The 26,532-nt window shown below is 41.1% G+C and overlaps 1 protein-coding gene across 4 annotated transcripts in view; it reads right to left on the reverse strand.

Moving 5' to 3' along the window:
* CNTN5 (contactin 5) overlaps window positions 1–26,532 on the reverse strand; it is a 590,502-nt gene that overhangs the window by 88,719 nt on the left and 475,251 nt on the right. For all 4 annotated transcript variants that reach the window (XM_078390096.1, XM_078390094.1, XM_078390095.1 and 1 more), the window contains exon 13: window positions 1,262–1,389. In XM_078390096.1, coding sequence (XP_078246222.1) covers window positions 1,262–1,389 — 128 coding nt within the window. The remainder of the gene's footprint in view (window positions 1–1,261; window positions 1,390–26,532) is intronic.

Here is a 26,532-nt window from a genome sequence, read left to right on the forward strand (position 1 = left end):
AATTTTGGAGGCATGCTCTGACCTGAGAGTAAACCACCTGTCAGTAACACTATCTCTTTGCTGTTTCTCAACGTAGATAGAAGGCTTAGGTAAAATACATGGGTTTACTCACCATTTTGCAGCAGGGCAGAGGGAAGTGCAATCGTCCAGATGTTGTTGGACAGCACATCCCATAATACTTAACCATTAGCTCTGCTGGTTAGATGGAGCCTGATAGAATTTGAACTGCCAAATACTTCCCTGGCCTGATTTATGGAAAAGATTGGTTTCTGTTTGTCTGCACCATGAAGATCACCAAGTGTGGAGGTGGGGAAAAACCTCTAACGCAAGGTAAACAAACTACCTTGAGCATTTCAGTTAATAACAGGCGTCTTCTATGGGGTATCGTATATGTGTTTTTGACTATGACTCATATAATCCCTGACCTATGGTCATCCTGGCTGGAGATATCAAGAGTGGAAGTCCTAAACATCTGAAAGACACCATATTAGGGAAGTCAGTATGATATAATCATCACCAAAACCTAGAACAGTTGGGAAGTTTTGTTTCAAATAATGTCTGAAGCACCTATGGGCATGCTTCCAGAGAGGCTGTGATGAGTGTACCTCATCTATAAAGCGGTCCCCATTTTGGTAGTGGCTTCACAACAATCATTAGTGGGAAAGCCCTTTTCCTCCCAATTAGCATCTCATAAAGGTTGTAAATGAAGAACAATAATGTATGTGATATGTTATTTCTACTGCAAACAATGGAATTTCTAGGATTACCTGCACTGACATTTCTATTTACGTTGTGTTGTACCCTTTTGATGTTCTCATATCCTCTTTTTACATTTCTATGGCATTTGCAATTGCTTGCGTTGGGACTGCAGATAAGTGGCAACCTCTAAGATAGGAGAGTCAGAAGGTATGGAGGAGGAAGCAAGCCAACATGACCATCTTGCCCCTTGATCTCTCCCTTCCTCATGGACCGGGTCAACAGGTATTCCTGTAGATGCTCCTTGATTACAGGTATCCGTCTTAAGAGGCTGTCTGAATCAGATATACACTTATGTCATGGTTAATCACCTGGCAGATATGCTTGGATTGTATTCCTGCGTTGAGCAGAGGGACTTGATGGCCTTGTAGGCCCCTTCCATTTTTATGTTTCTATGATACTATGGTTCCATTCATAGCTAGATCAGGACAAGGTACCTGTGCTTTAAAAAGCTACAAAATTTATATAAAGCAAAGAATACACATTTGTGCATCTGTAGTCTTACCTTTAACAAATACAGAAGCTGTTATGTCTGCGGAACCAAATACATTTTCTCCTCGGCAGACGTATCTTCCTTCATCAGATTTGGTGGCATTCAGGATTCTCAGGTTCCCATCTGGAAGAACAGTTATCCTGAAAATTATAAAAAAGGTTTTTATCCTGAAATAGCATATACAGAATTATCTTAAATGCAGACAGCTTCTTAGAGTCTTCTTTTCAGTCTCATAAATAGACCAATGTGTCTTGTCTGATATTTTTGTACAGTGACGACAATACCAATTCAACTGTGCCAGTCTTTTAATAGAAACGAAATATAAATAATTTTCATATTCACTTCTTCAGTAACACAAAGAATACGTCCCATCCCCCAGTGGATTTATCTGCTAAGACATCTTATAAAACTGATGGACGTTAAACATATGAGTTTTTATTAAAAAAGACGTCGGTATTTCAGATTTGAAAAGTGCAACTATTATCAAAATATATTTTCATATTAAGCACCAGCTGTTGAACTGGAATCTAACAGTATTCTCAAAGATTAGATATGTAAAAGAATAGTGTTAAGAAGTGAAAGACGGTGAGCAAAGAAGGAATTAATTGCATATAGCCATAAGATTATTAATAGTACATTGTATGGAAGGTTAGCAAAAAGATGAAGATGAATTTTCACCTGCAATCCATATTATTTTCATTTCCTATAATTATGCGACACATTATCTAAGTGAAGTTGGAGGTGCTAAAGATGGGACTCAACCTCATAAGAAATGCACCCTGCTTTTGGAAATTGACCTTAGTAGAGAAATTTATCTACTATTGTGATGTAGTCACTGTGACCCAACCTGCGAGACCCTTACTCCAGGCTGCACAGGGAAGATACACACAAGCACACTGTTGCTCCTTGTTGCAAATCAACCCTGCACAGAACATGAAACAACCCCAAATGCTTCAGAATCTCCGAGTGTCCTCAAACACTGGATTAGCACCTTCAACTCTTTAGCAGCTGTCTGAATCAACAACAGCTTAGGTAAAATTTTTATTGTTTTATTTTTTTTAAGTAGCATAGCATAGACAAAAATTTCCATTAATTTCAGCAGTGAATACAAAAACCATCCTCAGGGATCATAAGCAGAACTTACAGAGCAAAAGTCATGATAAAGCTGTTCCCACAGAAAAGAAAGGAAAGTGAGCTCTCTAACTATGCCCACAGACATGTACAGAATTCTTCAGAGCAGATAGCATACCAGCATAGCATGACCATACTAAGTCATAATGACCACTCCATGATGATGATACAAGATGGAAGGTGTCTTTGTTCTTTTTCACTCTCTCTTAAATCCCATCATCCCACTGACCACAAGCCTGCAAACCAGCCAATCATGTAGCTTCATAGAATGGGCCCTAGCTCTACCATCCACGTTAGTTAATTAGCTCACTTCAGTTGCAAGGTATGCTCAAGGTCTAGACCGTCTTGGTCCTCCCTTATCTGGAGACAGATTCTCAATCCACATTCTCAAAACAAGCGAGCCCATCTGCCGCATTTCACAGCATTTTAGAACTTGAAATGAGCCCTCTATTCACTCCATACATATTATGGACTTGGTGCTAATCCACAATCATATGTTTAACGTCCATCTCCCACACTAACACACATGATTGCAAGGCTTGATGTGAGACAGCAATGATGGGCTGACTTCTTAATTTGCAGCCATTTCAAAACCTATTAGAAACATGAGCAGGGGCCTTCAGGGGCCTTCAAGATGCTCATCCACAGCACCTGAGCAGTTAGCCCACAGGTCACCCATCTGTGAAGGCTAGGCTGATTACAGGTACTGTACATAGCAGTCTTCCTTGCTATATGGTATGACATGGTCATTATTTATAAATTGGCATGTGTCTGTATAAGTTAGAACACATGTACTATATTCTCTTTTTTCTAGTTCATTGTCATCAGTTATTAAAGAGCAGACCGGGTAGGTGGGGCTCATCATCCATGGAAGGCAGCCCATCTAGGAGAAGGAAAACTCCAACTTCAAACCTCCACTGCCTTGTGGCTATATCCACTGATGGAAAAGGCTTCAGGGGTTAACCTAGAGGCAAAATCCGGAGCCGGAGTCCCGAAGGCAGCATGTGTCGTTCTGCCAACTCCTGCGACATTGCTGGAACCAGTTGTATTGGCTCTTACCTTTCCATTGGACCATTTCAGCAACGTGGAGGGGGGGGGTCTGCTGCTTGGGTAACAGCCTATCCTCCATATTACTTTACCCGGGCTTCATGCTCTGGAGAGGACACTCCTCAATTCAGAGCATGTTACCATAGTCTCTCGAGACTGAAGGATACCTGTGTCATCAGTTCCTCCCCTTGCTTCCCACTATGGCCCATTTATTTGAAATGTGAATCCGGCTCTAAGTTATAAGAAACTCAAGGGGTGGGGTCAAGACATGTGGAAGAAAATCCAGGGGCATGGAAAGGTCAGGTGCTCTGTATACTGCATGGAGCAGACAGGAAAAATCCAAAGGAGGGAAAAAAACAAGACAAAAACATGGGGCACCTTAAAGACTAGCTGTTATATTTCAATGTGCACTTTCATGGATCAAATCCACTTCTTCAGACATACGAAATAAAATGAGATACAGAGGGAAATACAGAATTTGCAATTAAAACATTCAAAACATTCATTGGCTTTAAGAATCTTGGGCATGTGGTTACCTTGTTGAGCCTTCTTGCTCAAAGAATGACTGGGCCAAGTATTTCCTGTCTTGTAACTGTGCATTAGGGTCCCCCTTCCCCCCAGGTTTAGAACTACAATCTACAGCACATGATTGTTTTCAAAACAAAAAGAGATCACTCCAGTTATATCAACACAAGGCAGGGCAGATGTATGATAATTATAGAAATAAAATTTCTAGACACGTAATTACAGTAAGGACAATTTAAACAGGAAATGATGATAACATGTGTAGTATGTTGCTGTTTTAGACTGTTTTTCACAATTTTTGACTATTTGTTTCAAGTTTGCTTACTTGCTGCTTCTGCTTAACAAAATATTAAGAAAGACAAGTTCACATTTGCTTCATTCACAGAAAAGGATCCGATTATACAGATCAGTGCGTTCATCAGCTTTGCTTTTTATCATATGATTTTGCTGTCAGCTCTAATAACAGAGTAAAAACATCGAGAAAGGGATCCTTTTCTCATGAGAAGACTTTATGTTAAAAGATAACCTACTGAGATTGAAAATAGGTGAAATCTGCTTGGTTGATCTTATCTGTAGCAGCCGTACAGCAGACAGACAAACAGGGAATCAGTATGGGATAAGTAGCTCTGCATGCATGGTGTGATCACTGGAATGCTAAATTGGGACTTGGAATGTGGGAGATCCCAGTTCCCCTTCTTACAGTGACAAAACTCACTAGGTGACCAGGGTCTACTCTAGAATATTGACTCAGCCTCCTGCTCTACCTCACAGGGTGGTTGTTGCAAGGATAAAATGGATAGGAGGAGAGCCATGCAGACTGCCTTAAGGACACTGAAATAAATACGAGATACAGATATATGACTTACCCATGTATAACTCAGCCATTATGGTGTGGGGCATAGAGTGGAGGACTGGGATTCAGGAGACGTGGGTTCAGATCCCCACGTAGTCATGGGAATTCAGAGGTAAACCATCCTTTGGGGCTAGTCTGAGATCCTTAGTGGTCTTGTTGTTGTTGTTTCAACAACATACAGTCCCACAGTGCTACAGCACTCTCTGGGTGGTTTAAATGTAATTATGCAAGGAATACTTTGCTCCCCACCAAACTGATTACTCATTTTACCAATGTCGGAAGGATGGAAGGCTGAGTCAATCTTGAGCTGGCTACCTGAACCCATTGGGATCAAACTCAGGTTATGAGCAGAGGCCTGTCTGTAGTACTACAAGCTAACCACTACACCATAAGGTTTGCAATTCCCAAGGAATATAAAAGCAGTTCTGCTGGGTCAGTTTAATCACTATTTAGTCCAACATTCTGCATTGCACCCAGCTGGGCTTTTCTGTTCATTGGAGGACTTTTGATCCAGAAAAGCTAACGGGAACAGGGGGAAGGTGCTATTCCCTCTTTCCTTCTACAGATCCCTTGGGACCTCTGAAAATCTAGTCCAGAAGCGGGACAGAAATCTTAACTAGTCTCAAGTGTTAACTAGTGCAAGAATGAAGAAATGCTAATTTATTCTTTTTGCTCAATAAGTCTGCGAGCTGTTTTGCAGAGGTCTTGAAAACAAAAGAGAATGAGAATAGGAGCGCCTTTTCTTTTTTGCACAAATTTAGCAATATTATGCAAATAGTGCTTTAACACAAACAATGCAAAATGCACACAATTACAGCATCTGCTCCTGTGTTCCATGACCTTTCAAGGACCAGAAACACTGAAGGTGATATGTGCATCTTTTAAAACAATCAGTGACTTGTTCTTTACTTGTGTTTGCACAGATGATACGGAGAATTTGAGCATTTGTGTAAAAACCCTACATCTGAATTGGATTTAGCATATTTTAAATCCATTTTCAAAAACATAACACACATGGAAGCGCAGATTATTTTAGCTAGGAATCGTGGTATTTTACTGAGCCGGCAGAGGGTCGTTTGTTTTAACTCGGATACCAAACTGATTTATTTTCAACCATTTTTGGCATATGTGAATGCCTGTGTTTGTGTAAATTGTATCTGTTGCCTCACAGCCACTTGCGGCAGCTGCTGGGTAATTTTTAATTTTTTAAAATTTCTGTCTCAGTGGAATAGCAACAGTATGACATGACAGATTTAAAAAAAAACAGATTGGAATGCAAGCTTTCACATGTACATGGAAACAAACAGGTTGAGAGGAAAGACACACCCATGAATTGAAATTTACAAGCTGGCAGAGCGAGAAAGGTTGGATGAGGGAAAGCCCTCCACCCTCCTTTGCAAGCCAAGAAGCTCCCGACTTAGTAAATTTCTCTGATCGTCATTTTCCTTGCAAAGGAAGAAAGGCTTTCCCTGCGTTTTTGGTCATTCAGATGGCAGTGCCACTGGATAATACCCAGTGAGGACAACAGGACTTACTTCCAAGGAACCATACCCTGGATTGGGCCATTGCTTTGTTGCATGCATGCATATGCTATTTTAAAAGTTGACCTTGATTCTCACATTTCCTTAGATGAGAAGTCGAAATAATAATGAAGGAATTAATGTAGAACAGCATTTTTTTTAAAAAAGAAACTGGCCAAGGGGAAGGAAAATCTAATAAAAGCTTTCTGTCAATCCCATACCAGCAAGTAGGTTAAACTAAAAACAAATATAAGTACAAATGGTTTTATTTCTTATTTCCTACTTTTCTCAGTTGACATCCTGATTGGGGGTATGAAATTGGTTGGCACTGAGTGCTGGCAAGGGGGACTTTCGAGATGCAAAGCGCATTTGGGAACGCCGTTGACTCATTTGCCCTGTGGCCTTTTGCCGTGTTCAGAACCGAGCAGTCTGTCATTTCACATTAGCTTAAATGCAAAACCTGCCAATATTCTTTAATGCAGATTATGTGGAATGACGACAAGTATTTGTAAATATCTTAAAACCTTTATTTCCCCTTGAAAGTCTCGTGAGTCCTCCCATCTCTTCCCCTGTCTTTCATAATGGACCTTTAAGCCTCCAAATCTCACAGGAGCCGGAAGTTATTGCTATGTTTGAATATTCTCGGGTAACCAAGATACCCACCGAACGTATATGAATTTTTGATAGTCCTGCTCTGCATTGCATTCTCCCTTGCGCCAATATTTTTTGACCTAATTAGAAGGAACTTGATTGTAGTTAAATCCCACAGCTCAAAATAAAATTGCTAGAATCTCTCACACAGCCGATTTTTCTTATCCTCATATTTAAAGTAGATTATCTCCTAATGCTGGAGTGTGGAACCATAAGGTCACTGGAATACTAAAACTAAACCCTCAAGATTCAGTATTATGGTGCCACAAATCCACTTCCTGCTTTTAGCCAAATGCAAAACTTTGCTCATGTTAAAATCGGTGGGTTGCCTGTCTTTGAACTGGAAGTGTGGGATAACGGAACCACTAAGAACTTTAAAACAGCTGGCTGTACAGATTTCTTTTTAACAGTACTGCAAAATCCCTTCCATTACATTCCACTGAAGTAAGGGTGAGCAACCTGATACGAGGATACTCAGAATGTCACATCTCAATAGGGGTAGGATGACCCCTGGTTCAGGCATGAAGTCAAGTTGATAACTGGCTGCCTTTTCCACACCAAAACACTACTTGCTTTGGTTAAATTGGTTACTAATTGACCTAAAATGTTAAATGTTTTAAAATTTGTTTACTATTACTCAAAGGTAATATTTATCGATTTAGCCAGTATTTATTGTATATTTTCTCCTTAATCCCACACTTTCTCTCTCTTTTTCTACAGTGTATTTCGTTAATCAGACACTAACCTTCCCATTATATATATATATTCCCTTGTTTATATTCCATAGTATTTTTCATTTGCAATCAGTTTCTCATTTCTCTCTCCTCCACCTCTTCTGACAACCTTTCAACATGTATTTTAAACTCTTGGAATAAAGCCTATTGAACTCAATGACACTTCTGAGTAGGCATGAACTGGGGTAAACCATTAACTGTTGCAAGGAGCAGGGGTGTTGTCAAATTTTTGGGTATGAGTCTCAAGTCTGAGTCTTTGGTACCAAGTCCTGAGTCCCAAGTCTAAGTCCTATTAAAAACAAGTTATTTTTTCCCCCAGGAAAAAGAGAGAGAGGGTGGGTGGGTTCTGAATCACAAACTGAGTCCTTGAAACAAACCCAAGTTGAGTCATCAGTGTGACTTAAGTCTGACTTGACAGCTTCTCCCTGCTAAGAAGAGAAGGAGAGAAATGTCCTAGAGAGACGAGAATCTTGTTTCTCACAGTAACCAACCAGATATATAGATATAGTCCACAAACAGGAAGGAGAAACAGTCATTTCCTGTAATTGTTTCCTAGTAACTGGGAATCAGAGGCATGGTGCCTGTCATCATGGAGGCTCTGCAGGCTTACCTGCTCATTAATCTGCAATGATACACTCCACTGTTTAGGTTGTATTCAGTGGTGAAAGGACCGCTCTTTTATAATGCAAAGCATTTGATTTTCACATATCCACCCTACCCAGTAGGGTGGCAAGCAAGTTCTCATCAAAAGAGAGAAACTGCATCATTGAGAGAGATGGTAAAGTGGACACAAATTTCCATATGCAAACTTATAGGTGTCGATGCAAATTTATAAATAATTGTCATCTTTAATTAGAAATTCTGGTTGGATAACTCAGTGACTTAGTTCTCTGGCTGTGGAGTGAAAGGTTAGGCGTTCAGTTTCCCACTGTGTATCTCAGAAGAGCCAGCCGGTGCAGTCTTGGGCAAACTTAACAGTCTCAGGTCACCAGAACTAAGAATTATGAGTTCATAATTATGAGTTCATAATCATGACTAGAGATGGAGTTATTAATATATGACTACGAATATTCCCACACAGGTGGTGATAATGAGGGTCCAGCCCCATGGGGCCAGACAGTCCACTCACCGATCTGCTGCTCCTGTGGACGGCATGATTCTTCCAATGGCTCTGCAGATTGCGATTGGCTAGCCACTCTTTGACCTTGCAGTGAGGCTTGTCCTCCTGCCGCCTGCCAGAAATGGCTAGCCGATTGCGATCTACGGAGCCACTGGAAGAATCGTGGCATCGCGGCAGCAATAAATCAGCGAGTGGACCGTTTGGCCCCATGGGATTGGATCCTCGTTATTGCCACTTGTGTGGGGATATATGAACATGAATACCCCCATCTCTAATGATGACACATCATTATTTATTATTAAATAGAAATTCAATACATCTTGCTATACAGGCAGAAACAGACTAAATGCTTGTCCAGTCTTTTTTTTCCAGATGCTAATTGTAAATGAGCACTTAACCCCCTTTTAAAAATTCTTTAAACTGGACTTAGGCTGGTTGCTTTTTCAGTAGAGGACTGTCTTCTGCAAGTTAACATGGATATCCTCCATACCACCAAAGGAAACTAAGAGCAGTCTGAAATTAAAAACTAAATTTAGCAGTATTGCAAGCATAGTTACACAGAAGAAGCCATGTGAGAGCACTTTTATGAGTTAAATCTAAATTCTGCTGTAGTATCCATTGTCTATTAATTTTACAACAGCCACTACCACTTGTACAGTTTGAAGCTAATGGAATATTTAATATTTATTTCCCTTGAAATCAGTCTCTAGATTGTTCATTAAAGGCAGAGAACAATAGATTTAGGATCAAATACTTCACCACTGTAAATCTCTCTTTAGATTTCTGAATGACAGAAGCAGAAAATTAGCCCATTTGCAGACAATTCAACTTAAAACAGACACCTCGACTCCCCATAAAGCTCCTGGAAGAACTGTCTTCTTCTGTACCTCCCACTGCCATACAGATGGCTATGAAACGTTTAGCTGGTTTTGAGCATTAAATTAGTTTCAAATATTTTAAAAAAGACATTGGAACTAACCAGCCTCTTACTTCCACCATCTAAGACTTTAAACCAAACAGGAAACTTCAACACACAATCGAGAAAGGTGTACAGGTTGCAATGTGGGGGGTACTTTTGCTCGGAATCTGCTATTCCATTTTCATCATTTGGGGTTTCATTGTGACCTACCCCATGTTGTTCAGCCTTCTCTGACCACTGCACATGTTCACAGGGTACCAGACTGGGCCCCGAGATTACTGTTTTGGGGGACCATTTTTTCAGTCTTGGGAGCTGCACCCCATATTTCAGGGAATAGGATGCCTCAACCATGCCACCTTAAATTTTGAGGTTCATTCTCATGCTTTGCCCACATGTGACTTAAATTTGCTCAGAAGCATACTTGTCATTTTCATTACCTCGCATACTCTAGAGTAGTGGTTCTCAAATGTGGGTCCCCAGATGTTCTTGGACTACAACTCCTAGAAATCCTGGCCAGCACAGCAAGTGGTGAAGGCTTCTGGGAATTGCAGCCAAAATATTCTGGGGACCCCAGTTTGAAAACCACGGCCTAGAGCTGCTACTGTTGCAAGTCATGTCCTATCCTTCAAGCTTGCCATATATTCTCTGCCTTGCTGCTCTGCCAAGCATGCTGGTCTGCAATTGTTGCTGAAGAGACCTGAGTTCAGGTTTCCCCTGAACCCTTATGCAACTGCATACTGTAAACTCCACCTGCAGTTAGGATTTTTTGAGCCACCCCTTCTTATAAAGATTTTTTTTTTCTGAAAACAACAAAGGTACTTTTGGTGTTCCCCAGCACTCATGATTATCTTCTCCCTGCCGCCTTATACAAGGGTGTGGCCTTTTTGGTTCTATAAGTAATGGCTAGAGATGGGGGTAATCGTATACAAATATCCCCACACAGTTGACGTTAACGAGGGTCCAGCCCCGTGGGGCCGGACAGTCCACTCACCGATCTGCCGTGGATGTGGACGGCGCAATTCTACCAATGGGTCTGCAGTGTGCAATCCGCTTATCACTCCTGGCAGGAGGTGGGAGGACAAGCCTCTCTGCAACGTCAGAGAGTGATGAACGGATCACACGCTGTGGACCCATTGGTAGAATGTTAACACCACCTATGTAGGGATACTCGTATACAAATACGAATATCCCCATCTCTAGTAATGGCACTGAATTGAAGAGTGGAATGAAAGGAATATTCAGTCTGCTGTTTAAAGATGAGGGCCATTACTTGTGCTGGTAAAACAGCACCGGAAATGTGTATGGAATTGGCGGAAGGCCTCTGAGTATCATTTGCTGGGGAACAATGGTGGGAGGGGGCTATTGCCTACATTTTCCATTTTGGGACTTCATAGAGCAATAGTTCCCAACCTTGGTTTCCCAGATGTTCTTGGACTACAACTCTTAGAAATCCTGGCCAATGCAGTTCGTAGTGAAGGCTTCTGGGAATTTAAGTCCAAGAACATCTGGAAATGCAAGGTTGAGAACCAGTGCCCTAGAGAGATCTGCTTGGCTATGACGGGAAACAAGATCCAGGCTAGGGTGGCCACTGACACATCACCAGACAGAAGAGGACATCTATCTGCAGAAGCTAATTTTTATGCAGAGTTGCAAAATCAGAAACAATTTTTATACAGTGGTGCCTCACAAGACAATGTTAATTCATTCCGTGAAAAACGCTGTCTTGCGAAAACATTGTCTTGTGAAACGCGGTTCCCCACTGGAATGTATTGAAATCTATTTAATGCGTTCCAATGGAAAAATTGTTGTCTTGCAAAAATCGTCCATAGAAAACATCGTCTTGTGAAGCACAACAGCGATCGCAAAAACCAATTGTCTTGTGGATTAATCATCCCGCAAGGCAGTTGTCTTGCGAGGCACCACTGTAATTTGAATAGAATTACGATTTATTTTACCTGGGCTGGCATATGGTCAGGTGATCTGTTTGTCTGCTGAGTCCACCACCCAGGTACTAACTCAGGATGAGTAAATGTATGGTTACGACCCTCTCTCATGCTGGTTATTTTTAGGCCCTACTTGGGCTGAACAGGGGTGACTCATGGACAGGGACAGGTGGAGTACCCCACCCCAAAATTTCAGCACCCCCTTCCCTAGTCACTAGCTGCCCTCACTTTCAAAGGGAGGATACCTTTAAAAGGAGGATTGTCACCTGGGCAGCCTTCAAATAAGACTGCCCTCTTTAAAAACAAACAAATATTGCCACTGTATATTCATTTGATCTTCCAGGGCTCTTCTTAAGTTTGCATCACTCTCTTATACACACAGCAATATAGAGAAACAGATCTTTATCTGGTGTAAATTTAGCACAACTCATTTACTTCCACAGAGATTTATACTTCAAGATTGGGCCCAAGTTATTGTAAATCTGAAGGGCAAAATCGGTTCCAGATGCCATCATGTTAACCTCCAGAAATCTATAACAAGCAAGGGAATGACTTCCATATTTTTTGAATCATAAGAACAGATTTTAATTTTGTTGAATGCAACGAATGTAATGTTAAACGTTTCTCATTGGCTGTTTATACCCAAAGTTTCCCTATGCTTGGGGTGATGATGGCTGAGTTAAATCATTTTTATTATTTAAATGAGCTCTGGTAATATTGTCCATTCAAATGGAACCTACTTGTCATATATATATTTTTAAATTCAGATAAATAGTGTCAGAATATTAACAACAGGTTGCATCAGATTCTCATGCTTGGCTGAATACGCTCTTTGTTTAGAAGGCTGTATCATATTTCCCAATAATTAGAGTTCACTGATGACAGGCAGAGAGAGGAAGCACTAATATGTTGCCCCAAGCAAAATTCATCCAAGTGATTTTTTTGGATTTCTCATCAGATGGCATATTTGCTAGGGTTCCAGGGAAGCTTGGAGGAGTTCAAGTTGAGCATACCTAAGTCTTTTTATTTTATTTTATTTAAGTTTAAAATCATCCTTGATGCTTGTCAGAATGTCTCTCCCAGAAATCAGCGACCCAGTCCACCTGCTCTTCTCAGTCCATGATGTTGCTATTCCCACCACTTGCCTAAGTGCTGACTTACTATTCAGTGGCCCAAATGTGTAACTATGCAACTGTTGCAACTTTTGGAGGCAATTTATCCCAAGTTAAAAAATCAACACAGATATTATCAGTTGCACACTAAAGTCGTACAACTCAGTGTACAACTGATAATGTCTATGGTGATTCTTTAACTTAGAACTGGTCTACAGACCTTTCTCTTTTGTCAGAGTTGGCTCCGATATGCAGATGATACCACTCTGATGGCAGAAAGTGAGGAGGAATTAAAGAACCTTGTAATGAGAGTGAAAGAGGAGAGTGCAAAAAACGGTCTGAAACTCAACATCAAAAAAACTAAGATCATGGCCACTGGTCCCATCACCTCCTGGGAAATAGAAGGGGAAGATATGGAGGCAGTGTCAAATTTTATCTTCCTGGGCTCCATGATCACTGCAGATGGAGACAGCAGCCCTGAAATTAAAAGGCGCCTTCTTCTTGGGAGGAAAGCGATGACAAATCTTGACAGCATCTTGAAAAGCAGAGACATCACCTTGCCAACAAAAGTCCGAATAGTCAAAGCTATGGTTTTTCCTGTCGTGATGTATGGAAGTGAGAGCTGGACCATAAAGAAAGCAGACCGCCGAAGAATTGATGCCTTTGAATTGTGGTGCTGGAGGAGGCTCTTGAGAATCCCCTGGACTGCAAGGAGAACAAACCTATCAGTTCTAAAGGAAATCAACCCTGAATGCTCACTTGAAGGACAGATCCTGAAGCTGAGGCTCCAGTACTTTGGCCATCTCATGAGAAGAAAAGAGTCCTTGGAAAAAACCTTGATGTTAGGAAGGTGTGATGGCCAGAGGAGAAGGGGACGACCGAGGATGAGATGGCTGGACAGTGTCTGCGAAGCAACCAACATGAACCTGACACAACTCCGGGAGGCAGTAGAAGACAGGAGGGCCTGGCGTGCTCTGGTCCATGGGGTCACGAAGAGTCGGACACGACTAAACGACTAAACACACACACACAACACAGGATCATGCTTTCCAAATTTCAGATGAATAGATACAGGCTTTTATCTTATTTTACTTTGGCCATCTCTCTGTATATTTCTGACTTTTAAAAAAATGGAGCCAATCTTGTGTGTGGGATAGTGGTTGCCAAATTAATGATATGTCATTCTCTCACCTGCAGTTTCTGATCTTCAGCAAATCAAGGTGAATGTTCTGTTTCCAACCATCTTTTCATCCCTTAGATATCAATGCACACAATGCACTTTAATTACAACCATGTGAAAAAGAAATCTCACTGTGCTTCTGTGGAAGTTGCTATCTAGCAAGAAATAAAAATAAGGTGCAAACTACAAGCTTGAATGAACTTCACATAGGCTGATAAAGGTTTCCCAGCATGCTTGGATCAGAAAGGAAGATTTTGATCAAAGTTCTGCTGTTTTACCCAAATATGATCTGTGACTGTTTTGGAGCAGGCGTTTCTCCAAAATGGGATTAGGGATGTTTATAAAATTTGTTCCATCAATCCTTACTCAAGCACCTGTTGGGCTGAACATGGAATGAACACGGAAACAGGTATAATTTTTTGTTGGAAGTCTCAGAGAAAGGAGACCTTTATAGTTTAGAGTACAGGTCTGAGAGTTGTACAGCTGACCCCCTGACCTTGACCTTGTTGGCTATGGGATTCTGAGAGGTGACATAAACAAAAGAAATAAAATACAAGTCTTTCCCACCTCTGGGCTCTGCGTTGATCAGAGGGTTTGTGATAAAATCCGTGAAAGAAAAAAGGCATTCAACCACATGTAGATGTTTGAAAACAATGCACAAGAACTAATTAAAAAAACATGTGTGTGTGTGTGTGTGTCTCATATATGGATAGGCAGGCAGGCAGGCAGATAGGTAGGTAGGCAGGCAGGAAGAATTAAAAATACAGAATTGATGCGGAACAGACTGGGAGGTAGAGATGTCATCCATAATTATAAGGCTTGACCTTTTTGTCCTTAAATAGAATGTGGTACCTTTAAAAAGTTCTCTGGCTACCTCATTATTATTTTTCATAAATCTTATGATTTTTTTTCCCTGAAGATTGGCTATAGCTTTGATTTTACATCTGTTGGCTAACTTAGTAATGCACTGAAAAGTGTGCCTTTGTGGATTCAGTGTGGATCAGCTTTCTCTGTTTTTTTCTTTTTCTTTTCAAAATAGTGGCTGTATTTGTTCTGTTTTTTTTTGTTTGTTTGTTTGCACATCCCTGTACATCTGGGACATCAACTTGCTCGAGCTCATGTGAGTTTTTTCCTGGGAGCATCTGGAAGGCCAAACTTTGCCCCTCCTGCTTTAAGTATACCTTTTGGGCTGGTGCTTTTTTTTTAAAAGCTGAACATATGCCTTATTAGTGCTACGCTCAACCAGTCAGCCGAATCCCGAAAGCATTAAATGCAAACATAACAATCTGGGTCATATTTGCTTGCTTATCCTAGCTGATTTCTAATTCCCTGGCCCTTTGATATTCAAGCCACAGGTTAATAATCAGACAGATAGTTTCTTCTCTGTTTAATCTTTTATGAGAGAGTTATAAATAAGTACTTCAAATTATATGGCAGAAGCACCATCTTTCTCATGTTTCATACAATGCCCAGTTTAACCTTGGTTATTTAGACACCTTGGAAAGGAAGGAGACTGGAGTTTTGAGTTGTCAATCACTCCGAGCACTTTTTCTGCTGCTATAGAAAATGCTCTGGTATGTCAAAAATAGAATTCTCTCTCTCTCTCTCTCTCTCTTTCTCTCTCTCTCTCCCCCCCCCCCCCCACACACATGCTCCACACTCATGGGATTAGCCAAACAGTGTGTTGGCATCTCATTAGACCTTTGACACTGGCTCTTTGCTCTCCAGAGTTCATTTATGATTCTGAGGAACAATTGAGTTATCATGTGCTATGATTGGGGAATGGGATAAGGCTCCATCCATCTCTTTTTGCTAACAGTACATGGAGAATTATAGGTCTGTGAGAGAGAAGAGGCAGTTAAAAAGATAGATGTGTCCTTTTCTGAGGAACTTTATGGCTGCTAATATTAGGAGGTGAAAAGGGCATTAGTTCCTACGAGCAAACTAACTATTGATTATAAGATGTCCAGAATGTGTAACCTATAGTTTCCCATGCAGGGGCTCTTGCTTTTTAGCTGTAACTTCAGAACTTCTGACAATGAGCCTTAATGGCAGTTTCCCTAGGAAATGTCTTTCTTTTGTTCAGTGAAATATCCTGTAGCAACATCCCTGAGTAAAGGCGAACAGAGGTGAAGCTGTGCAAGTATGCAAGCTATGCAGTAAATTCCTTTAAAATATAGTATTGAGTTTCAAGAGAAAATACATAGTAGGGCTTTTCATTCCAAAAACACAGAAAGTTTGCATCTCTCTCTCTCTCTCTCTCTCTCTCTCTCTCTCTGTGTGTGTGTTTAAACAGTTGTGTGAAAAAAAATCACACATTCGATGAATACATGAGGGGGGCCTTGCAAATATTTCAGTTTAAAAACAAGAGTTCATAATCTTTTCATTCCTCTCTCTGCCCCTGCCCCCACATCTACAAAAGCATAAATAAATATATACTTCTCCTTGCTGCTGTTCCACTCATTTTGTGGAACTGTATGGTGAGGAGAAAGATTGTGTTTAGGTAGCCCTTTTGCATTCTGGGATATTCTTCTCTTTCATTCTTCTCTTACTTGGCTTAGTTGACTGAAACTTAAAGCAAAGCAAAGCAAAAACACAGTGTGCTGCTTGTGTACTCCATCCCATAGCATTTAAAGCACTCTCTGGGAGGTTTACAATTTATTTAGGCATGCTGTCCCACCTCCCAGCAAGCTGGGTTCTCAATTTACCAACCTAGGAAGGATCAAAGGTTGAGTGAACCTCAAGCTGGGTACATGGGGTTAAACCTGGGTTGTGAGCAGAGTTTTGGCTGCAGTATGGCAGTTTAACCACTACTCCCAAGGCTTTACTGAAATATATTGAGTGCTTATGTGATTGTGGAAGGATAATTGTTGTATGTGCTTTGAGTGGATACGTAACACATTTAGGAGGCTGTTAGCCCCCCACCCAGGTCACAGCTATTTCATATCCTGTCGTTTGCTGATACTTATTTAAAAACAGTATGGTGGAGCTGGACATGCTGCCCAGGTTGGGCCCTCACCTCCATGCCTCTCACCATATCCATCAGCAAGTGAGCCATGCTCAGTTACTGGTACTTCATGAGAGTGGTCAGAGGAAAGGGTCCAACTCAGCCAATGCAGTGTGTGGGACTGATGGTCCAAAGGGAGTGGAGATGCCGGACAGACTTGATGTGCAAGTGAAGGTGTCAGGTGAAAAAAAAAGGAGCTGTGTGTGGGACCTTGATTATAAAGGGTATAAATGCCCTGGGACAAGAGGATGAGGGTGATGATGCAGGTGGCAAGTAGACGGAGGAGGAGGTGGTGAGCAGAAATATTGACATGACCACATCCCAGTGGGGACTTGACCCATTGATACTGGCCTCTGCAGACTGTGCTCAACTACATACTTGCACAAGTGGCTTACCTCAACCCAGAAGAGGCAGTGGTGGCTCTGCCACCAGAGGGAACTGAGGACTCGCCCCCTTTAGTTGATTGGGGTGCCGTTGAGACACACAGACATAGGTGAGGAGAGCCAACTGAGATGAGGACTGGGTACCCCCAAGGAAGAGTGAGCGGAACCACTGTTCGACCTGCTCCCATGGACTTGGAGAGACTCAGAATGGGACCAAGGGCCAAGGAAGGCCAGGAAACTGCTAAATGTAAGCTTCAGTAAAGGAATGATACAGGACTGCATTGACTGGCTGCCTCCTATGCTGTTCCCCCATGAAATTTTCACACTCCCTTAACTAGAGAGGGCCCAGAAGACCAGAAGAAGAGATCCTGAAATGCATAGATAATATCACAGACCCAGGAACAGGGCAGATCATAATGTTTCGTAGAGGATACAAGATGGATTGGTCCTGATCTCTTTATTTGGGTGCAGAATTCATTAAGGATTTGTGGAATTTTGCACATACCTATCCCCCGCCAGCAGTGAGCTTGAGGTGGTGTATATGGTTTTCTTCCTCCCCCACTTTATCCTCAGAAAGAGCCAGTCAGGTACGACACATGAGAGTGTGTCTGGCTCAGAACTCCATTGTGAATGTATGTCTAACTAGGGGATTTGTATCCAGGTCTCCTACCTTAATCCAACACACTAACTGCGACACCAACGGTAGTTTGCAACAGTAACTTCTTGGAGAATTTCTGGTTGACTGATAGTGGAGACAGGATACTGGGCAGATCTTGGCCCGATTTAGCCACACCTAGGAAAATTTACTTTTTTGGGGGATTTATGGTTCCTGTAATCCTGAAGCCAGCATGGTTGATGACCAAACTGGCTACTGGATTCTGAGAGTTACAGCCCCCCAAAAATGTAACTTCCCTAAGCTCTGGATGCAGCAAGATAGTTCTTAAATTCTCCAGAAAGCATTATAAGAAGATGTGGGTCCTTTTAAGAAGAAAGTTGTGTTAAGCATATTTTAAATAAAATATATAGTGGTAAGACATGGCATTGCCCATTGCAGTAACAGGTATTTGGTATCACACTCCATTGTGCTCATAAAACTGTGGAAGGATATTAAATTTCTTTATATTTCCAGTCCTCCCTCACTGTCCTTCATGGTCGCCCTCTTTATGAATAAACTTTAAAGTGATATTAAAAGATGCTAGACTCATAAATCAGTACTTATGGTAAGCACTGAGTTATTATCATATCTTTCCAAAGCTTGGCTAAATACCACAATATCTAAGAGAAAAACTAGTACTCAGCCAACCTTCTCCCTTGTTCCCGCCTTCCCCACAATGCATCTTGCAACAATGAAGGTCAATTGCCTACAGTTTGTCCTTTGCCACAAAGGCAGTTAATAAAACAGTGATCTGATTTTAAAAAGACAAAGCCATTAGATGCAAGCCACAAAACCAAAACAATGTGAACCATACAGCAATAAATAACTTTCGTTTGCTTGTTTCTTGGGGGAAAAATACAGTATCTGGTTGACACAGTCTTCAGTGCGATGTTATTGGCACCATTTGCCTCATATACACATTAAGTGTTTAGAATAGTGGTTCCCAACTTTGGGTCCCCCCATATTCTTGGACTAAAACTCTCCTAACTATTTGTGTTGCCCAGGATTTCTGGGAGCTGTAGTCTGAGAACACCTGGAAACCAAAGGGTGGGAACCACTGGTTGAGAAGGTTAAGTTCTTTAGAGGAGAAAAATTAGAGATGTCTCTTAAAAACAGAACACAGCAGAAAGGTCTGTAATGATTAACATTTAGAGACATCCGTGAAGATTCTCAATCATCCAGGTCAGGTTATCTGGAAGATGAGTCATGGCAACTGGACTTGAAACATTTCACTGCTCATCCAAGTACAGTAGCTTCTTCAGTCTGAGGACAGTTGGTAGGAGATACCTGATATATCATCCTCCACATTGGTTTCACTTCTCCCTGGTCTGAATAGGTTTGTTAAATGGCCTTTTGGCTAAGATCAAGTGTAGCATAGATGGACAAAGGATGGGGGGGTGAGTGAAAATCCTATTTCTCCAGTCCTTCTGTACCCATTGTCATGGGTCATTAACAGTCATTAACAGTGGTCTTTCTGGAAGGTGTGGTCCTGATCTTTCTAGGGATGGATGAAAGGGCAGCATGTTAAATAGAAAACAGATTGTATCTAAGGTCTCTACCCCTGTTGAGTGAGGGATTTTCTATATGCCCTGACCTCTCTCTCAAACCATCTTCACTCAACAGGGGTGGAGGCCTTAGATACCATTTACAAAAACAGTTTATAATGTGGCAGGGTCCTTTCTTCAAAAAAACAAAGAAAACAGACACAAATATTCCATGGGCTACCACCAGCTCCAATCAAGAGCCAAAGCACCTATCTGGTATTCCAGCCATAATAAATACCTTAAATTAACCAGTAATTCAGAATAAACAAGATGCTTCCATTGTAATGAAAAAAGGATAAAATTAATGATCATTGATTAAAGAAACAGGAGGAGGAAAAAACTGATCTTGTGGTACACTGGACTAATTAGAAAAACGAGCCACCAAAAGACAAAGACACCTTGCTTAAATTCTTATCGCTGCTGTACAAATTATTTGCTCATGGTACCTCCTATAGTAGAGGACAATGCACTTCTGAAATTAAAACAAATGTGGTGGAAAAATCTATTGGTCCAGACCAAAGAACTAGTTACCATGAGACAACAGCAAAGAATTATCCCAACATGCTGCCATCTAATAAATCACAAACAGTAATGAACCAGAAGCGGTGGCTTATGAGATCGTCAGCCAATATATCTGGCAGAACGAAGGAAGCATCATTATCTGGAAACAATTAGTTAAGATATAATTGAGCCAAAGTATAAATGAAAGATCATAAATCTCGAAGACCCAAGGTGATAAAACAATGCCATTGAATCAAGTAGAACTAAAAACAAAACAAAAATAGTCACATTTGGACATCAGATGTGAGAGGTAAAAGTAAAGGTTCCCCTTGACAATTTGTCCAGTCGTGTCCGACTCTAGGCGACAGTGCTCATCTCCGTTTCCAACCCATACAGCTAGCGTTTGTCTGTAGACAATCCTCCGTGGTCACATGGCCAGAATGCCGTTTACCTTCCCACCGAGGTGGTCCCTACTCTCATTTTTGCATTTCGCATGCTTTCGAACTGCTAGGTTGGCGGGTGCTAGGACAAGCGACAGGGGCTCACTCTGTCGCATGGATTCGATCTTACAACTGCAGGTCTTCTGACCTTGCAGCACAGAGGCTTCTGCGGTTTAACCCGCAGCGCCAACACGTCAAGAATTATCAAGTAGAAAGACTTCTTGAGAATTCTGGCTTACCAGGTATGTAACTGTGTGTACAGGTTCCACCCTAGGAAGATCCAGTGGTTTCTTCCCAGGTCATTTTTCTAGGTTGTTGGAGGAGTGCCAGAGTGTCACCTCACCTCTCACTGGATTTGAGCATTATGCAAAGCAGATCACAACCCAAAGCTCTCTGGTTGATTTAGCTGCACTTTCTTGCATAAGGCACTGTCGGCCAACATGAAACGGTATGTTTGCTCAAACATGATAAATTAGAATTCCAAAGAATGTGGTCAGAGGCAGCGAATGCTAGAGAAGATTTTCAGAAAACAAATGGCAAGCATGCAACTGTTTCTAGCTCTCGGAATGCAAATGTATTGTTATTATGTGCCACCAAACTGGTTTAGACTTATGGCCTCTCTATGAAATAGTGACCTCCAGCAGGTCCTATGACTAACAGCCTTGCTCAGGTCTTGCAAAGTCAAGGTCACAGCTTCCTTTATTGTGTCAATCCACCTCATATCCTCTTTTCCTGTTGCCTTCATTTTCCCCTGAACATTATTTCCCAGTGATTTCTATCTTCTCAGGATGTGTTCAAAACATGACAGCTGAGGTTTATTCATTTTAGGTTCTAAAGAGCGTTCAGGGTTAATTTGATCTAATAATAGAGAACTCACTTACTTGTCCTTTTGGCAGTTCATGGTATATGTAGATATCTCCTCTAACAGCATATTTCAGATGGATAATTTTTCCTCCCTCTCCACATACAATAAGCAAGCTTGGGCCACCTCCCTGCATAAGAAACTTTTTGCTAATTTATTTCTTTATTTATTAGATTTCTATCCCGCCCTTTTAGAAAGAGTCTACTCAGGGCAGGTTCTATCAAACATTATAAACTAAAACAGTTAAAACAATTCAAAACAATAATGCTAGTAATGCTCAAGATGGGAAAAACAGAAAACTGTAGTAAGGAAAAAGTCAAGTATTGACAGGAGGGAAGGCCTGCTTGAGGAGCCAAGTTTTTAATTGGCTCTTAAAAACACCCAGCAAGGGAGCCAGGCGGATCTCTGATGGAAGGCTATTCCAGAGCCAAGGGGCCACTGCCGAGAAGGCCTGGTTTCTTGTTCTTTCTTTCTGGGCCTCTCTCGGCGTTAGGCCCCTCAACCGTCCCTCCTGGCTATGGCAAGTGATTCAGGTAGATCTAGGTGGGAGAAGGTGATCCGCCAGGTATCGAGGTCCTAAACCGTTTAGGGCTTTATACGTCATCATCAACACTTTGAAGTCAATGCGGAAGTGAATGGGCAGCCAATGCAAGGCAGCCAGAGTGGGAGAGATATGCTGTTATTTTCTCACTCCACCAAGGAGTCTGGCCGCCGCATTCTGCACCATTTGAAGCTTCTGCATCAATCTCAAAGGTAGCCCCACGTAGAGCGCATTACAGTGGTCCAATTCCTACTCAAAACCCTCAATGTACACTGAAGAAATGCAGAGTGTATGCAACAGCTCAGTGCATGCAACTGGAATACCAGAGTTTAGAAGTAATGCACTGCATGCAACATCGTTTACCTATAACAAGGTACTTTGGGGGTAAAGAGGGTGTAAGCGATGTATTTCAAAAACAGTTACAAAGGCACTTTTGGGAGCTAATGAGTAAGAAAAGAATAGGAAGCTATTTTAATTGTAGACTTCCGTAGCAATCTTTTGTGAGCTTGTGTGGCTAAAAGGTACACAAGCCCACAAATGTATTCCAGCAAGGGCACCAAAAGAAAGAGGCTAGCTTTCACTGTCTTGAAACGTTCAAAACAAATTGAAAGAGGAAGAAATTAGCCATCTGGACATCTCTGGAAGAAGGATAGTAATCTTTCCAGCTTGGCGTGTCCCTGAACATCCATTGCTGGCAAAAACTCTACACAGAGGAAATCTTAATCTGACTGTTGAGCAATCAACCAGACAGCCTATGATTGATAGGAATGGAAACTACCCTCTATTAAATCTGCAGGCATCTAATTGCTTAGTTCAGTCAAGTAGCACTTTGAGCCTAGAATATTGTGCCAGGTATTTCTTCATTACTGGTGAAAACTATTCACATTTAAGTGGCTTGTGGGCACTGCCACCTGTGTGAGGAAAATTGGGAAGGCAATGAAGTGACTTATGGTTCAGCATAACTGCCTCCCCCGCCCCTCTTTTCCTCCCTCATTTCCTTACTATTCTCAGGTTTTCTATAAAGGTTAAATAAGATTGTGTTTTATTAGGATGGTTTGCTAGTTATTTCTCCTCCTGCTGCAATCTCATGTCATAACTACAGTCTTATTATATTGATCAAGCTAAGCAGAACTGGGTTAGCATAGAATTTGGAAATGGAACATGCTTGGAATATCTGAGTCCCATGGGGAAAATGCTAGTTCTTCTCTATGCAAATCTGTCAGCGAATTGGCTTCCCCATCATTCCAACTGGCTGGTAAAGATTGAGCAGCATCAGACAAGGCTTTTATGATGACAGCAGTAAAAAGGCAGCTAATCTGTTCTATCTTCTCAACAAATTTTCCAAGGTAGGAAAAAAATGTTTGGGCCCTTTGCTAATGATTTTTAAAAAGTCACTTAAAAATTGTTATTTGGGCAAGCATTCCAAAAATGTTATACCTGTGGATTCAGCTGAGTTTAGCGAGCTTACTTAATAAAATCCAGCATTTTAAATGTTTTTATGCAAATATACTTTTATGGTTTGACTGTACTGTTTATTTGTATTTTGTATTATCTGGAGACCCTTATATTTCCAGGTAGTTTCATCTACAAGCATTACCAGGTTCAACCCTGCTTAGCTTCCTAAACCAGACAAGGTCAGGTAGGTACAAGCAGCTTAATACTATGAGCATCAGGATCGCACTACGTACCATCAAAGTATCCTTTTAAGCGCCAGATTTTTGCAAAAGGTCTTTGGTATCAATGCACCCTTACGTTGTGTTCTTTGCATGGCTTCCTGTGAGGTGGTATGGAAACATGTAAATAGTTTAAGAAATGATTTTAAATATATATTTTGCCTTGCACTTCCTCCCTTGAGCTCCAAAATGCTGTGTAAATGGATTAGGCAAGGATCAATAAATGGTTTCCCTTGATTTGAGCCTGGACATTCTAACGATTGGTAATTGGAATCAGCTGCAAAGTCATCAAATGCTGATATTCAGCAGTAAAACACTGGTGCCGGATTGTTATTTGCAAGCCCTCTTTCCTGTCCCACCAATCCTCAGCTAATATGCATTCTACCTAGGAGGTTCGGATTTATTATTTATGAATTCAGTTCCACCCTCCCCATAAAATATTAAGAGAAGTTATATATAGTGCTGAGGAAATGGGCTGATTTCCATCTGAGGTATACTGTATACTATGGTGGCGCTCAATGGTAAAAGCTACCCATAGCTTAAGGGTCGAAATTATGCTTTTCTGCTTTACCCCTCACCTTGAATGAAAAAAAAAATGGGGAAAATATATTTAGATAAGTCTTTCTAGCTGGTAAATTATTAAATTGGTAAAATTGGATTGACAGAATAAAGTAATGCTGGAGGGGGCGGTCTCGCTCACTCCTCCTTTAAGGTCGTTCTGCAGTTCTTTTGTAAGTTCTCAATAATATCGCCCTATAGGTAACGGCCTTGAAGGTAGACATTCTAAACAGAGATGGACTGTGGTCACCAAGAGGTTCAGGTGCTTTCAATCAGAGCTAAGATCAATGTATGGCTGATCTAAGATCCCTTACTAACACGGATCCAACAACATGCCAGGTTTCCTGCCTATTTGACTTTATTTTATTTACGGTGTCTCTTCTACTGAGTGCTCAGAGTGGATAGGAATAACTAAGAAACAAAAAATCGCAGTGTATCTCCCAACTGGTATGTGGTGTAGGAAATGATAAGCACGGTGGAAATTACACCTTGCACAGGATTGGGACACACTGGCTGAAGTACCGTTGTGGAGTTGCACAGACAGCGTAACATTTGGAAGCAAATTGCCATAAGTCAAAAGCAAAGCAAAAGCAAAGCATGCTGCTTATATACTGCCCCATAGCACTTCAAGCACTCTCTGGGCGGTCTAGAAGTTAATTATGCAGGCTACACATTGCCCCCCCCCCAGCGAGCTGGGTACTCATTTTACCAACCTCGGAAGGATAGAAGGCTGAGTCAACCTTGAGCCGCTACCTGGGATTGAACCCCAGGTCATGAGCACAGTTTTGGCTGCAGTACAGCCGTTTAACCACTGCGCCACGAGGCTCTTCAAGACATATTCGTAGACCATATCCATTCAATACTGAGTCACACAACTATGGAGATTTCTTAACTCATGCCATGTATGTGTGCAGCAGGATCTCAGCCACTGAGTGGAAGCTGGTTATACCAATGAGAAGGCAAGGCAGGGGAAGCAGGGAACCACTCCAGGTTCTAATTAGAAGCTGTCAAAGAAGAATCTATTTTGGAGGCAAGGTTCAGGACCACGGATAGCTCCTTTAACATTGCAATAAAAACCCAGAATGGATTTGATCCTGTTGTGAAATGAAGGTCTTCAACAGGCTTGGACAGACCTAGTGCTATCTCTTCCATTTTGAGTAGAGGACATTTAGATATATTCATCATGAGGTCCTTTATTTATATACTAGATGGAAATAATAATTAGGCAGCAAAATCAAGATATATGTCATTCTTTCAAATTATATTCCTTAGAAGAGACTGTATCAAATAATCAGTAACTGCAACCGCTCAGATATATAATAAGCAAATAAGCCAACAGATAATAATAAAATACTGATAGCATTGAACATGTGAACAACTTCATGCTGGCTGAGTGTGCAGTAGAGCAATTAGTTGCAGCAACTTATATAAGCTGTCTTGAAAGCACATGCCATTCCAAAGGGATTTGGGCCAATAAGTAACACATTGCTTATTAAAAATAATATTCTGAGGTCTGTCAATAAGTAAATATCTTACTGACTCATTGTCATTTGAATTTTAAATTTGAATTTTGAATGCATGGTATTTGTAGAGCTTGGAATTTCTAGAAATTCAGTTCAATGAGCCATAGTCTTAAAAAATGAACATTTCCAAGATTTGGTGGAAACCCCTTCCTGAGCAGGTCAGACTGCTTCAATATTTATTCTGCTATATTTCTGTCCTATTCCACTTCGAATGCCTTTTAGCATAGCGGTGATAAAATTTTGTTGGGTATTGCCTGTGTACTTTGGCCTCTATTTGACTAAGTCTTAATGGTTTGCTATGAGGCTGTCCTATTTTAGGCACATCATGAGTAGGCAGGCTTCTCTGGAAAAGACAATAATACTAGAAAAGGTGGAAAGCAGCAGGAAAAGAGGAAGACCAAACATAAGATGGACTGACTCTGTAAAGGAAGCCACAGGCTCAAATTTACAAGAGCTGAGCAGAACTTTTTGAGGACAGGACATTTTGGAGATTGCTCATTCCTAGGGTTGCCATAAGTTGGAAGTGATTTGATGGAACATAACACACCACCTTGAGAAACCTGTTTAATTATTTCAGTCATTTTAAAGTAAATATTCTTATGAGCAATTACAATAAGAGTGTTAATTATTACTGGTACCAGCTTTGAGGATAGTAGTTTAGTGACATATGAACCTTGAAACTGAAATTGTAGGAGATCTTTGTGATAGAAAGGGTTAGAACATTACACTTGAAAATGACATGTTGCATTATGTGTTACTTTTTGGGAGCCAAGTTGCCATTGCCATTGTAACTGTTCCAACTATTGTAATTATTGCAAGTAATTTGTTGTGTTGTGTATTCTTAATGTGCTACATTGTAGC

The sequence above is a fragment of the Pogona vitticeps genome, chromosome 3, assembly GCF_051106095.1.
Source record: "Pogona vitticeps strain Pit_001003342236 chromosome 3, PviZW2.1, whole genome shotgun sequence".
Lineage (NCBI taxonomy): Eukaryota > Metazoa > Chordata > Lepidosauria > Squamata > Agamidae > Pogona > Pogona vitticeps.